A 15,373-nucleotide genomic window follows, 5' to 3' on the forward strand; every position below is an offset into this window, starting at 1 on the left:
AGTATTTCTCCACCTTTTATCAGTGGCGCAAGTCCGCCACGCCAATCCGGGCAGGAGGACGACATCATTGTGCCCTTATCTAGAAATGCAGCGCTTGCAAGGTATTGTGGTACTGGAGATACGAGAAAATGAAGAAATTCTCCTCATTAGCGCTTATGATTTCAAAGCTAAAAAATATGGTCAATCGTTTTATGAATGTTAAATATATGCTAGAAAACAGACTTCGTATCCAGCCTAGATATGATGTCTAGATAGTTATGTATGTATGCGTGGGTGTGTTTGTGTTAAATGTTAAATGTTTCTTTAGGTGTAACAATCATAATCCAAGTCGGAGTAAGAGATCTAGAAATAGACCTGGAAGTGGACAAATCTCTCAGGTCTTCGACCAAAGGTCTCCTCGGCAACTTTAATGGAATACCTGAGGATGACTTCGAGCTACCAAACGGAACAGTGCTACCAAGTAATATAAGTGAAAAAGAGATTCTGGAACAGTTTGCGCCTTTGTGTAAGTCAATTTAGTTAAATGAACTTCATATATATTATAACAAGTGTTAAGCTCTTTCGCGGTGTCAAATACTTGAAATACAAACAAACACAAATGAAGGTCACACTGAACGAAACCGATATCACCGGCGAAAGGCCGAACAATCAATAGTCGACTCAGCTGGTGAATATCAAACACGTTTAATAATTATGAAGGGAACCGTCGAATGTCACCTACTTCTAGCCGTCTATAAATACTTCTTCTTTCTATGTTGTTATGACAAGCGTCTTGTTTATGTCGACTCCTATATCGTTCTGACTTTTTTAAAACTATCACGTCATCGTCACTAAGTCAAAACTTGCCCCATATTTCCGAAACAAATAACTCATTCCTAATCGTGCCAGAACAACTCCTCCCCCTCCTGCTAAAAAAATGTGCCAGTCAATTTTTTACCTATTTGTCTTAGTCTTACATTGTGCAGGGGCCAAAATGTATGGGGAACATAGAAACAATACAACTTGAGTCTTGATTCTAACATTATGTCTCTTGGTTCTCAGCAAGCAAACATTTCTCTTTGATGTCAATCGAATCTCAAACTGAATTGAAATAAAAGTATTGCTATCTACTATTAAAAATCTATTAGGTTACTCGATGAACTCAAGCAATGAAAATATTATTGGGAAACAAACATATATACATGATAGGGTTGTGAGAATCGATATCGGTTTATAATATTTGACAAAAGTAAAGAATGTAGAAATAGACCAACAGAGGCCGTATAACATGCAAGTATTTTAATTGACAATGTAATAGATGGATTCACACCCATATAAGCTATCTAGAAGTAATTTTTTTAAAATTCAAAGCTTGCAATTTGTTCCAGTTTAATTATATACATTTGTTTTGCCTTTTCTTTTTGGTCAACATTTGACAGATAAAGTCACTCTGCACAATTCTGTGTTTATCTATGATGCTGGTCGAACTACTAACGACTATCAACATCCAGAGTTTGTTCCTGTCTTCAGTGACAGTTTAAGCCAGTCTCAAGTGAACGAGACTCTCACAGTGTGTGGAGCAGACAACAAAGAGTGTATCTATGATTATATTGCCACTAAAGATGCCGCCCTTGCACTTTCTACCAAAGACAAGAAAGAAGAAATAGTCATAAAAAAACAGGAATTATGTAAGTAGTTGTGAGAAGCCTGGTCGAGAGGCTAAGTGCGCTTGAACTGGGCTTGGCTTGGCTACCTATGAAGGGGGCTCGAGGTTCGACACCCGACTCGGACAGAGTTGCGTTTACTGAGCGCCTAAGGGCAGCACGGAAAACCCCACTGGTTCTCAAATGAGATTGGACCAAAACCGCTCTGAGCATGCTATAAGCATAAAAGTAGCGCTATATAAAAGCTATAATTTAACAAAATATCTTTAGACACACAGACACATAGCATTACTTGATAGACTTCAGCTTTATCCAGTTTAATTGAAGTAATATTCTATAACCTTAAACTAATATTACTTAAATATAACATGATTCATTTTTTGACGTGTTGGTCTTTGCAGCCAACTCGCCGCCTATTGTGGAGATTTCCAGCCAAATGAAGCTTACAAATAACAGATGGGCAATTCGAGAAAATATCGTGAATGTCTTACAGTTGACAACTTCAGATGCTGACATGGATAATGTTACTATTATAAATCTATCTAACAGCACAGCTGTTTCTTTGTTGCCAAATGGGAGTGTGCAATATGTACCAATCAAGAATGACCCAGTTAGACTCAGGTAATTACATCATTCACTAACTTGTTTTTATATTGTTAGAATTGTACAGGGTGGATTGTTAAGGAAGAAAAGTCTGATGACCCCAGAAAATTGCAAAGTATGGAGTAGAATGTTGTTTGTAAGAAGAAACAGAAATCTTGTTTATGAAATAAACTCGTCCCATATGCTAGGACAAATTTGTACAAATACTCCTTCTTCCCTAGTGCTATTAGAGCATGGAATGGGTTGCCTCAGCTAGCCAGGAAAACCAGTGACTTGGCAGAATTTAAGTCATTGGTTAATATGCATGACTAAATGCATGACGCGTAGGACGTAATCATCTTCTTTTTTGAAGTAACGTCTGTATTATATAAGATAAGATAACAGTTTAATTCCTCAAGCTGAAATCATGAAAAGATTGAAAACATAAAATAATTTAATTTCAATAGCAATTTCATAGCAATAGACTTCAAGCTTGAAACTTCCTGAAAGAGATAGCGTAGTGTCTTCCATTCTATTTATAGTTTCTAAAAAAATTAACATCTGCAACAGACTAGAACTAGATCCCAATTTTTAACTTCCTTGGCCATTTTTACTACTACTGGAAATTTACTGTTGTTTCTCAAAATGTTTATTTGTTTATACAATTAAGAAAACATCGATCTTGGCATTGACTCTTAATACTACATGACAAGTCATACCGGAAGGAAGAGCAAGGTTATTTTAAATTAGAGCCTATTTTTTAAACCTTTGCAGGTCATATCTTGGTTAAGTTTTTAAAAAAATCTTTCTTTAGTACTTTATCGAGTGAGACTAGCCATTTTCAGTGAGTACCTGAAATAATTTTTCCCTTTTAAGACCTTGGAGTCTATAGGGCTGTTGATGTAAAAGTCATCTGTTTCTGTGGCCCACCGTTAACGAGGATGTCATATGGCCAGCACTACGAGGAACTGCCTTTACTTTTCCCCAACTAATGTCTGGTACCCATTAGATCTAAATGAGCTCAGAGGTGCCCTAAAGATCCCGAAATAATAAAAAATCTTGGTCTACACCAGGATTCGAACCCTAGACCCTCCGATTTGAAAGCCAAGCTCTTTACCACTTATTTGAGCTTAAAAACGGTTAGTCGTCGTACTATACATTAGTAGAATAAGAGGGAGAACCAGAACCTTTAAGCCATTCAGAGCGTTTACATATATATATATACTTATCAACTTCTTTCATACAACATTTTTTCTAAAAACTAATTTAATATATTTCTACATCTTTCTATAAATAGCTTCCAGGCTAGAGATTCCAAGGGAGGCTACTCTGCTGTACTTAACATATTGGTTACAGTTTGTCCGTCGTGCAGTGGGCGTGGCACGTGTGATTTGAACTCTAGCCCTCTTGTTGACTATCTTGGAGGCATGTTTCGGGTACAGAGATGCATTTGCCAGCCAGCATACACAGGTGACAGCGTTATTTATTAATTTCTTACCGCCAGTTTCCGATTTTGGTACTTGTAGTAGCTCTCATAGAAAAAGGATCGCTTAATTTTTTTTAAATTTTTTTTTGACATCTCCATTGGTTGTAGCTTGTAAGCATATATTTGTAAAAAATGCATATTTCTTTTACCATCATCGCTAAAGGACCTTTAAGATAAATAAATAAGGAACTAAATTCAAAGAAAAGTTTTGTTTCTTTTGTTTTATTTTTTTTTTAAGTATCTAATATATATTTATATAGATATTCTAAAATCAAAAGAGAGACATAAAAAATGTGCAACACAAATTTAATGTAATGGCTTATAGCTGACTTATAAAAAAAAAGCTTGTTTCAAGTCGTTTTCAAATGTTTCTAAATCAAAATTTGACCACTGCATACATTTAGGTACCTACTTTGAGTCAGAGTTCGATGGCTGTACATCTCAGCCATGCTCCATAGGACAGAGCTGCACTGATCTAACAGCTGCACAGCAAGGAGATGCAACAGAGGGCTACATTTGTGGGCCATGTCCGACTGGCTTCACCGATGTCCACAAACTGTGCATAGGTAATCTACAGTTTTCATCGTTCAATAACTACATGCCAGTTAGTTTCAAAAATGAAATCTGAACAAAGAACGGCTTGATCTCTTTTTCTTTCTATTTGATAACACTTTCTATGATTGAAGGATGTTTTTGTTCTTTTTGAAAAAGTTGTCAGTGTCAAGATTTAATTTTTTACCTCAGTAGGCCCTTGTCTCTCCGGCTTATATTTTAGTGCGATTTAGTTGTCAGATATCAGAAAAAAACAAATGCTCTACTAAAGACTGAAGTAGTTTTTACGTTCTTAAGAAGGCTGAAGAAGCCATACAAAGTTTACCTGAAGGGTTTGATTGATTGTATACAATTTAAGCTTCATAGTTTGTCTACATTGTTTGTTAAAGCCAGGCTTTTCAAGTTCTTTATCCAACAACATACTGTCTGAGTTTTGTGATACTCAGTTGGTTACTTTCTTTCATCTTTTTTTTTAAACAAAATTTAAACCTTCACTCTTGCTTGTAAAAAACGTTAACATTACAGCTTGCTGTTTTAAAATCTAGATATACGGATTCATTATTATAAAATGTATAATTGAAAACATCTGATTTGATTCATAGATAAATACATGTCTGAAACTTTAAAAAAATCTTCTAGCAAGCTTTATGTAGATAACAGTTATCCAACGAAAGAGCAGTCGCAGTTTGTAGATTATGAAACTCAATTTTTGTACTTTCTTCTACATGACCTTCACCTATGTGACTAATTGTATGACTTTAAACTATATTTTGTTGTCTTACAAATGATTTTTTTTTATTTTAATAATTAAAAAAAAAATACTATTGTTTGCTGGCACTTGTGCTCAATAGTATATTTCATGATATAAGCCAGGAGAGATGTTATTTTGTTAGGTTCTTGATTTGTACATATTTACTTTTCCGTATCTTTGATTTTTGTTAATAGATATCAATGAGTGTTTAAATTCAAGTCTTTGTGATCAAATTTGCGTCAATACTGAAGGGTCCTACAAATGTGAATGCAAGGAAGGCTTTACCCTCAGTTCCAGTGACCACAGGACATGCTCAAGTTTGTAAACACTTTATTATTACATTATGTGAATAGAGTGTATGTTCTCTCTCTCTCTCAGTACAGGAACTTTTTGAACGTAACGAAATGTAGTTTTTAGTAAGAAATTTAACTTTTAAATCTCAGATATAATGCACGTGCAATATTATGTTGTCTAAATGTTAGAGGAAATAATATGATACGATGTACATTATAATCATTATATATATATATTGTAATAACTGAAGGGAGGCAACTCAACGAGGTATACGAGTTTATTTACGTGAAGACATGACAAACAAATAGGACATCTGCCTTGAACACAGCATCTTCATTTCGGTTCTTGACTTGGGCGGAAATCGTTCTCTCCCTCTCTAATGTCAACATCCTTCCTAGTCTAGTCACTAATAGTGCGCACCTTCTGCACTATCTTTGATGGCGGTGTGCATGCCAAGGTTATAACATTGCCCCCTTCTAGCGCTTTTTGTCCCGAAAAGAATCAGTACACTGGAGGTTTGACAGTTCAGGTGGAGGTTGATCGGTGGGAGCCACAGGCGGCAAGGAACGTGTTCCCCACGAAGCCATCCGCACTGTTTTCCTCCAGTGCCGCTTTCTCTTTCTCATGTTGACCAGGCTGTTGTTGCGACGATGACGTGGTCGTTTGACACACAAAGAGATAGTGTCGAACACTGTTTTCTTCAACACAGCCGTTGATCGGGCACACTATCAGCAGACCTTCCCGACAGACGCCTCTCAAGGGAGCTTCAGGTTTACATGCAGCCACCGTCATCCTCAGCAAACAGTCTCACGTCCAGGAGATAACTCTCTTCAAGTTCAATTTAAAGATGTCTTCCTCTTACCAGCTCAGATTTAGCCTAGGTTGATTGACATTCGTCTATGCCAATGTTGATGATGATGGAAAAGTACACATACTTTGTTGGCGGTTTTCGTAGCATCTAAATTCTCTGTGTGATGCGCCGCACGTACAGTTCATGCTGAACTTCTGGAAGCAATTGTCGAGCCTCGAATTTCCCTCGTCACCACCGGCAGGGAGGGGGAGGAGGGAGGGAGGAAGGGAGGGCCGTTTTATGTTATTTTAACAAATACAATAATTCACGGGCTAAATATTATAATCACGTATGCTTGGGGATTGTTAGAATGTAACCCAGTTATTGGAAGGACATGCTCCGGCCATAATCAACAATATCAAACATATGAAGAAATCAACAGGCGTAGCTGAAGTGTAACGCTAGTACATTAATCTGCCCGATGAAACATGATAGAAACCTGATCTTTTTACTGTAAAGACTAATACGATGACTTGAAATTGTGTAATCCACAGACCAACAGTGCAACACAACTTTGACGGCCACAAGTGGTACAGTTATGTCTCCAAACTTTCCACAGAATTATTCTGACAATGCTTACTGCGATTGGACTATTTTAAGTAACGAAATAGGGGCAGTTGTAATAATCAAGTAAGGAGTTTAACATTTGCTAGACGAAGACGTTAAATGATTATATCAAACTTGAACGATTGTACTTCAAAAATGGTTACTGTGTATACATACTTTGTTATATCTATGTGTGACACCTAGACGTATAGTTTACAACACATTTCTTTTCATATCTGTCTGGTATAAAGTTTACATTTATTTGCCCTACACTTAATCTCGGATCAAGCTGACATTTCGCACAATTATTTCTTTTATCTGACAACACAAGAATAAAAAAAAAATGACCAATTAGTTAATTTACTATTGGTAATTAGTTATGTTGTTTGGTATCTCGAACAAGGGAAATAAGCTGTACTTGACTGAAGTGGTGGTATAATCTTTATTAGTCCCCTTTATATGTCGTCAAACTAAATTGAAACAAAACAATATATTACTATACAATTTGTCTCTAGTCATAAGTCTCTCGTTAGCAGAGTTGTTAGAACGTCGGCCCGAGGTGGCGTGAGCCAAGAGTTCGAATTCAGGTCGATACCCGCTTCCTTTATTATTTTTTTTCTGTAAAACCCACACAGATTTTGCTTTCTTTCTCCCCCCCCCTCCCCAACAGGTCCAGATAAGTGAGAGGATCATAACATAGTGAGAAAGATAAAAGATTGAAAAGCGCTACGCAAAAAAAAAAAAAATATAAAAAATTGATAAAAGTATTATTAATCGCACAGATTTTTTGTTGCTGGTCTAGATTTATTCCAAATTTAATTACATCTCTGATGCAAACTGATAAAATTATGCTACGTATAAGCTTTTTTTCAAGTATCCACACATACATATCCAGGTGTACATATCCAGGTGTTCATATCCACGTATACATATCCACGTATACATAACCACGTTTACATATCCACGTATACATATCTAAGTATACATATCCACGTATACATATCTAAGTATACATATCCACGTATACATATCTAAGTATACATATCCACGTTTACATATCCACGTATACATATCTTAGTATACATATCCACGTATACATATCCACGTATACATATCCACGTTTACATATCCACGTATACATATCTTAGTATACCTATCCACGTATACATATCCACGTATACATATCTAGGTATACATATCTAAGTATATATATATATCTAAGTATACATATCTAGGTATACATATCTAAGTATACATATCTAGGTATACATATCTAGGTATACTGTTCATATGTTAATATCAAAGCATTTCGTCTTTCATAAACTCTTAAGTAATTATCTTTACATGATCCACTTTTTTGCTATTAACGCAATTCTTCTATGCTATAACATAATGTCCTGTGTTCTAAAACACGAAGGCCTCGTGGCTAAAACTTCCTTCTTTTGTACTTGATCCCGCAGGGTTTACCTATATGTTATATGTATGTTATATGTATGTTATATTTATGTTATGTGTATGTTATATGTATGTTATATGTATGTTTTATGTATGTTTATTGTATTTTATATTGTCGGTATTAAAATTCTTGTATTCCTTCTACCATTGTATACAGCATGACTGAGTATGATGTTGAAGGTTGCCCATACGACTATTTAACTCTATATGATGGAAACGACACAAGTGGCAGACAGTTGGGACCATTCTGCAAAGAAATGCCAGGCTTAATAATATCATCAGGAGGTGCCATGCATCTTGTGTTCGTTTCTGATGGATCTGAAACAAGAAAAGGTTTCAGAGGGACATACACTATTCAGAGTTAGTTATTTTATTCTTGTTGGGTCAGTTGTGACTCTTTAAAGGAAAGATCCGATATTGGTTTGTCTGTAAATCAGTCCATCTGTCACATAAAAATCTGGCTTTTGTCTTCTGAAAAAAAAAGTTTTTTTTTCACAAAATAGCATAATTTGTATGGCCTGAATAGTGAGCAATATAATGCTGTGGAAAGACAATCACGTTTGAGCCGTTAAAAATAACATCCATCAGATGGTCAAGTTTAGTTTACATAGATGTATTTCACAAAACGAAAAGCTCACAATGGCACTGAGCCGTAATTGACACGGTTATCTATGATCGTCGGTCAGGTTCATAATAGTGGAATTATACACATACTTTCTTCATTTTATGTTCAATGAACCAAGACAGTTGTATGCTTACCTGTTACAAAAAAAAAAAAACCAACAACAACTGTAATATAATAATGTATTGTATTATAATCAATTTTTTAAACATTTTCTAAATAGTTCTAACACTTATTGACAGATAAATGTCGGGTGAAAAACTGCTCCCACTCCTGTGAAGTTATTTCCACTAGTCCGAGAAATGAGCAATGTGTCTGTCCAGAGTGGTCAAGACTTGACTCCAACAACAGCAACATGTGTCTAGAAATCAATGGTAAAGTTAATGACCTCATTCCGCCTTTATTGAACTATCGTTTGTAGTGTACTAAAGAATACTCATATGTAATTATTTTTACATTTTATAAATGTATGTATTCTATATGTGAAAAACATTTGGGTACTTTTTCTTATGCAACACTTTTCTCCTTTGGGGATAATTTTCAGTAGAGTTTGCGTTCAGAGTTTAAATTGTCTAGGAGCATTGTCACAATGTAAAATGTGATTTGCTTAATTGAGAGCTAAGGAATAAACAAAATAGAAGGTAAAAGAACTCGAATAAACTAAGCCTTTACTATTGTAAAAAAAAGAGTTAAAGTATGCATCTTACTAAACAATTAAAGTTCTTAGCAGTGAACTGACAGTTTTGCTCATGTATACTTTGTCTAAAAATAAACGATTTTGTTGAATGACGAGCAGGTAAAAATAAAACATGCATGGTCTGCAGTAGTCTATGAAAATAAAATGTATAAAATAGAGCCGTGACACACTTGTTATTAAAGAAACATATGAAATGCATATGTACTGACTTTTATATAAGTCTCTCAAAATTTGTATTTCGCAGCTTGTAACACGACAGTTACTGCCACTTCTGGATACATTGTAAGCCCTGGATACCCGAATTTCTATCCAACCAACATTAAATGTTACTGGATTATAAATTCTGCATCGGGTGGACAAGTTTCATTCAAGTAAATATATTCTATGCCTAGATGTAGATACATTTTGTAACAAGAAAGAAAAAAAATACAAAGCTTGTAAAAAGTGATTAGAAATATGTTTACCAAGTGTTTTTGTTTAGCGCTATTTCATGCTTTTAACTCTCTCACTGCTCTATGAACATGTCACGTGTCTGGACCAGTTGGGAAAGGGGTATGGGGAGAAAGAAGGAATTATCTGTTTCAATATTACCGTGATCACTTTTTAAATACATTTATAAAAAAATAGTTACAACAAAAAAAAAGTTGAACGACCTGGATTCGAACCTCGAGGGCTCTAGCCTCACCAAGCCTCCTCAAGCCAATAATGTAACCACGGCATCAGAGAAGTACTTATGAAAATATAAGGTTTTATGGTTATCTAATGTTAGATTCAATCCTTAAAGCAAAGTATAAGGGGAACTAATTCAACTTATACCACCACATCAGTCAAGTACAACTTCTTGCAATACTAAATACAATAAATAATTTTTTAAATGCAAAAGTTCAGCTTGATCCAAGATTTGATTGGTGTCGGATAAATAATGTTTTCAGACTTTTACCTGACGGAGTGAGTTGATATAAGCTTTGTAAACAAAAATGACAATACTTCATTTATTCAACTTATATAGTAATTTTTTTTTGCTCTTAATAACTAATGAATGTTAGATTATTTTCTTTTTATAAAAGGAACTATTTTACCCCTTTACATTCTGCCTCCTCCCCAGAGAAATAACAACTCTTAAAAGAATGTATAAATCTACTAGATTTTATAATATTCTAATTATCCATATATCACAAACCTATATATATAGATTTTTATGTACGTAACACTTTTTCAAGCTCTAAAGGAAGTCGCCCAATTGAGATAATGTTTCAAAAATCCTAGATCGACATAATCATGTCTGTTGATTTAAATCATCTTATGTACATTTAAATAGTTTGATAACCTAGATCTTTCTAGATTATGTATCTAAAAATTGCAAAATAATAATTATGAGACGAAAGCACTATTATTTTTTATCAAGGCCGGTCCTACAGGTTGCGGAGCCTTATGCGAAACGGATTGCGAGGGGCCTAATTTGGGTTGTGATAATAAGTGAAAATTAATATTTTGTATTAGAAAATAAATTCGTCTTTGCATTTTATTCATACTTTTACTAAGTAAAAAATCACTGTCAAATTAACTTTACGAGTCATTTACAGTAGATAGCTGTTTTCCAACAAAAAGCCGATAAACATTCAGATCTGCCTTTTAGATTTGTTTTTTAAATAAGAGGTCGAGATAGATTTAGATCTATATTTGTATGCTAATGACTATTGAAGTAAATTAAATATTTGAAGTTCTTGTTTGGTTAAAGTTCAGCTTATTTTTACATTTTTATTAAATGAAAACTTACAATGTCTTTTTTTTTTACTCGCGAGTAGGATTTGCCTTTTCCATATTGAATGACACATCAAAATGACAATTTTGTCTGTTTTAAGATTTACATCGGTTTTCAGAAGATTTTAATAATCTCAGGACATTTTCATGTCTTTTTCTTATATCTTATACTTTCAGGAGAATTCCAGGAACCCTTTAATAATAAGTTAAAATGGTTTAATTTAATAATTTACACCTAGAATTCGCATCGCGCGGGGCCTATGAAAGTGCGGGGCCCACTGCAGCCGCATAGGTTGCAGTGGCCTATGACCGGCCCTGTTTTTGATGTTCAATTAATACATCTAGATCTAAAAATTAAATTACATGTTACATAGGTTAGTGTTGAAAAAAATACTTTACTTCTTATAACTACTTTACAAAACAACGCCTTGTTTCAACTTTTGTAGTTTTAAAGATATCCATGTCCAGTCTAGATACAATATATATAAGTCTATGGGAATAGAGTCTTCGTGCGGAAGTACCCAACGAGGAATAGTATCTGTAAAAAGATATACATGTATTTCTTTTTATGCTTTGAAAAGTTAAAACGCTCAAACTAGAGTCATTTTTTTCCAAAAGATATACATCAACCTTCTAGGAAAATCGTTAGAGCCGTTTTCGAGAAACGTGTCCACCCACCCAGGATCTGTCCACCCGTTCGGAATGTGCGACATGAGTCGAGGTATTGTGATAACCTTTTTGTTTTTGTCTATTTGTTTCTAGTGTAACTGACATGAACGTAGAGTCCACCTCAGGTTGTACATATGACTACGTGAAGGTGTTCGATGGTAACACCAGTGTTTCTGGAAGTATTGGACAGTACTGCGGAGACAACCCACCTTTACCTCTTAGATCAAGTGGTCAATCCTTGTATGTCCAGTTCAGATCTGATTTTTCGGTCACTGGCAGAGGTTTTAAAGCCCAGTTTGCAATATTATCTGACACAATTCCTAATTTCCAACGTTCAACATAAACCTAAAACCGGTAATAGATCGATAGACGAGATCAAATATATATTCATCTCATAGTCTATTGTATTCCATTGTTGTATATATACTTTTTAAACCTTTTATAAATATGCTTAATATCATTTACAAATGATTTAATTCAGTTCTCAGTTCTTAGACGTAAAAAAAAACCTCTTCATCAACCAAAGCTTTCAGCAACAGAATCTGATATTGTATGTTTTAACCTGTTTCATAGTCTTGGCAGTCTTTGAACATTAATTGCCCAGTTCTAGCTATTTTTAGCGGCCCCCGAAAGGGGAAAAGACGCTATTAGTTTTGTGCGAAATGTCTGTCCGTCCGTCCCGTTTAGATCTCGTAAACTAGAAAAGATATTGAAAATCCGACATCACAATATTTTAGACCATTCAAAGATCTGATGCCACGGCTACTTTTTTTTTTTTCTGAAAGCGAAAAATCTAATTTTTTAAATCAGTTATGCAAGCAGTTTTTTAAAGAGAAAAAGCTAATAAGTATGCATTATAAGTTAGACCTAAATTAAAAAGAATAGTAATCTTGTAAATGTCATTTTCGTGAACTTTTTTTTTTATTGCGAAAATTTTTATAATTTTTTTTTTAGCATTCGGATAAGAGATTGAGCGTTTTCAAAAAATTACATTAATTATAAGACTTCAGCTGAGCGGTAAAGCGCTTGGCTTCCGAACAGGAAGCCCCTGGTTCGAATCCTGGTGAAGACTAGGATTTTCTACTTCAGAATCCTTAGGCGCCTCTGAGTCCACCCAGCTCCAATAGGTACCTGATATTAGTTGGGGAAAAGTAAAGGCGGTTGGTCGTTGTGCTGACTACATGACACCCTCGTAAACCGTAGGCCACAAAAACAGATGAACTTTACATCATCTGCCCTATAGACCACAAGGTCTGATAGGGGAACTAGTTAGGCCAGGTTCATATGTAACTTTGCATTCACTTGCACCTATCCTTTGATCAGCTGTTCGTTGGGGCACTACACAAGATCTGTCAACCTTCTTTCTCCATTCTTATCTCTCATTTGTCTTTGATATAATTTCATTTGGATGTTCTTTCTGAGAATATTGAAGCCTGCCTGGGTGAGTTTGTGTTTCCACACAAACTGTCTTTGTAATCTTGTTTTACTTCAATTATAATGTTTCCCACTTCAAAACTGAAAGTCTGGTTCCAAATAGGTTTTCGTTCTATTTTCGTTTCTAGAACTGTACAGTCTAGGTCTTACATAGGCGTAGCTTCTTCTTATACATTTGATTTATAACACTAATAAGAACTGATAAACTATTTCTTGTTGAAGAATTGTGTAAAAGATGATCAGTATCTAAACATTATTTTTTAATGCTCATCTTAGGAATATTATTTTCATATAACACATAAAATCACTTAGTACCAGTACCATCAGTGGCGTACCAAAGGATTTGTGGGCATTTAATAAATATATAGGTCTAATGTGTGGAATACAAATAATATGGTTACTCATTTACTTAACAACATGAATAGCAAGATAACTTGGCATTGGCTTAATATTTAATGTAAAAAAATAAATAAGTTGGACACTCATTTGGGGGACCCTCAAGTGGGGGCCCGTGAGAATTCTCAAATTTTGACCTCTCCATGTCATAGCTACGCCACTGAGTACATTAGAAATAAAAAAATGTTTAAATAATTTCATGTTATCAACATAAATTTATTTTTTAATACATTGAATCAATATTAAAATTATTTTTTAAATGTTAAAATTGCCTTGTTTTGTTTGATTTACAATAACAAACTAATCACCGGGATTTTAAAAGTATATATTAAATAACATTTAAATTAAACAGTTGAAAATAAAATACCTCGGAGCTATAGTCTCAGATGAGGGAACACACCTTAACTACTTGCCTAAATCACACAGTCCACAGAAGCACTTGCAAAACTCAAAACAATATGGAGAGACAAAGACATAGCCATCGACACTAAAAACCGACTGACGCGCTCCCTGGTCATGGCCACATTCTTATGCTTGCATGTCTTGGACGCTGACTGCAGAGTTTAAGAGAAGGATCCTAGCAGAACACATCGTTACTACTCCACTGTTGATCTTCAAATTTTTACAGCTCATACTATTGAACTGCACACTACTCATCATATTTTAGTGTAAAGGAACAACTAATTTGACCAGCTTTTTTTATAACATCGTATTCTAATGCACACTTTTAAAGAGCCCATCTCTGCTGACTTGATCGAAGGCTTTGTTCAGGTCAGTGAACGTAATGTACTAGGGCATTCTTTATTTTCTGCTCTAAGGACCATGTCAGCTTAACAAATTGTAGGCACCTGTCTTACCACAACTACATCTAGAAGGTGCCATGTAATTCTGTTTTCCGATTTAGTCTTCAATTAAGTATTACTGACGTATAGTGTATGGCATGCAATGAGAAGTCCTTGAGTAATCTTTGTTCTTTTTTATTTTTTAACTCAGTATTACAAAATGATCTTTCTTGTGTGTTAATCTCTTTGCGAGCGCCTTCTCAGTGTAACATGTTAAGCTTCTTAGAGGTTTCACCACTTTTCAAGTCACTTTTAACAGCTTCTGTAACCACTCGTATGCCTTTTTCTATATAGAATGTAACACCACAATAAATGACAGCTCCGGTTTTATTGCTAGTCCTGGTTATACACAACAATATGATAACAATGTCTTCTGTGAGTGGCATATAACCACCAATGTCAGCAACAAAATATTTATAAGGTATGCTGATATCGTTTATGTAATTATCAATAGATATAACCTTTCCTGAGATGACTATCCAAGCATATGCAATGAAAAAAAACAACTTTCTTTCCTCTGGTATGCAACATAAACATATCATTTCTCTCACATCTACTCTCGGATTCAGCTGAAATTTTGCACAATTATTTCCTTGACCTGAGAGCACAAGAATCATTACAAAAATTAACCAATTAGCTAATTGACTAATGGTATTTATTTATTTTGTTATCTTGAACAAGGGGAAGAAATTGTACTTGATAGATGTGGTGGTATAAGTTGAATAAGTTCCATTGAGGACTTGAGACCTTAGTAATTTTTTTTGTATGTATTTGAAAAATAATCCTGTAAACA

General features: G+C 34.7%; 1 protein-coding gene across 2 annotated transcripts in view; it reads left to right on the forward strand.

Annotated features, from left to right (window-relative positions):
* The window catches only part of LOC106071225 (mucin-like protein), a 43,723-nt gene extending 30,985 nt beyond the window's left edge, over positions 1 to 12,738 (forward strand). Inside the window, exons 15-25 of one of the 2 annotated variants that reach the window (XM_056003695.1) lie at positions 308 to 505; positions 1,419 to 1,667; positions 2,045 to 2,264; positions 3,523 to 3,695; positions 4,116 to 4,277; positions 5,209 to 5,331; positions 6,653 to 6,788; positions 8,317 to 8,519; positions 9,024 to 9,155; positions 9,723 to 9,849; positions 12,002 to 12,734. In XM_056003695.1, coding sequence (XP_055859670.1) covers positions 308 to 505; positions 1,419 to 1,667; positions 2,045 to 2,264; positions 3,523 to 3,695; positions 4,116 to 4,277; positions 5,209 to 5,331; positions 6,653 to 6,788; positions 8,317 to 8,519; positions 9,024 to 9,155; positions 9,723 to 9,849; positions 12,002 to 12,251 — 1,973 coding nt within the window. In that variant the 3' untranslated portion in view covers positions 12,252 to 12,734. Of the gene's footprint in view, positions 1 to 307; positions 506 to 1,418; positions 1,668 to 2,044; positions 2,265 to 3,522; positions 3,696 to 4,115; positions 4,278 to 5,208; positions 5,332 to 6,652; positions 6,789 to 8,316; positions 8,520 to 9,023; positions 9,156 to 9,722; positions 9,850 to 12,001 lie in introns of both variants that reach the window. The other variant, XM_056003696.1, reaches the window with a different exon arrangement.
* Positions 12,739 to 15,373: the final 2,635 nt, after the last annotated feature.

This window comes from Biomphalaria glabrata, chromosome 11, assembly GCF_947242115.1.
Source record: "Biomphalaria glabrata chromosome 11, xgBioGlab47.1, whole genome shotgun sequence".
NCBI classification, from domain to species: domain Eukaryota; kingdom Metazoa; phylum Mollusca; class Gastropoda; family Planorbidae; genus Biomphalaria; species Biomphalaria glabrata.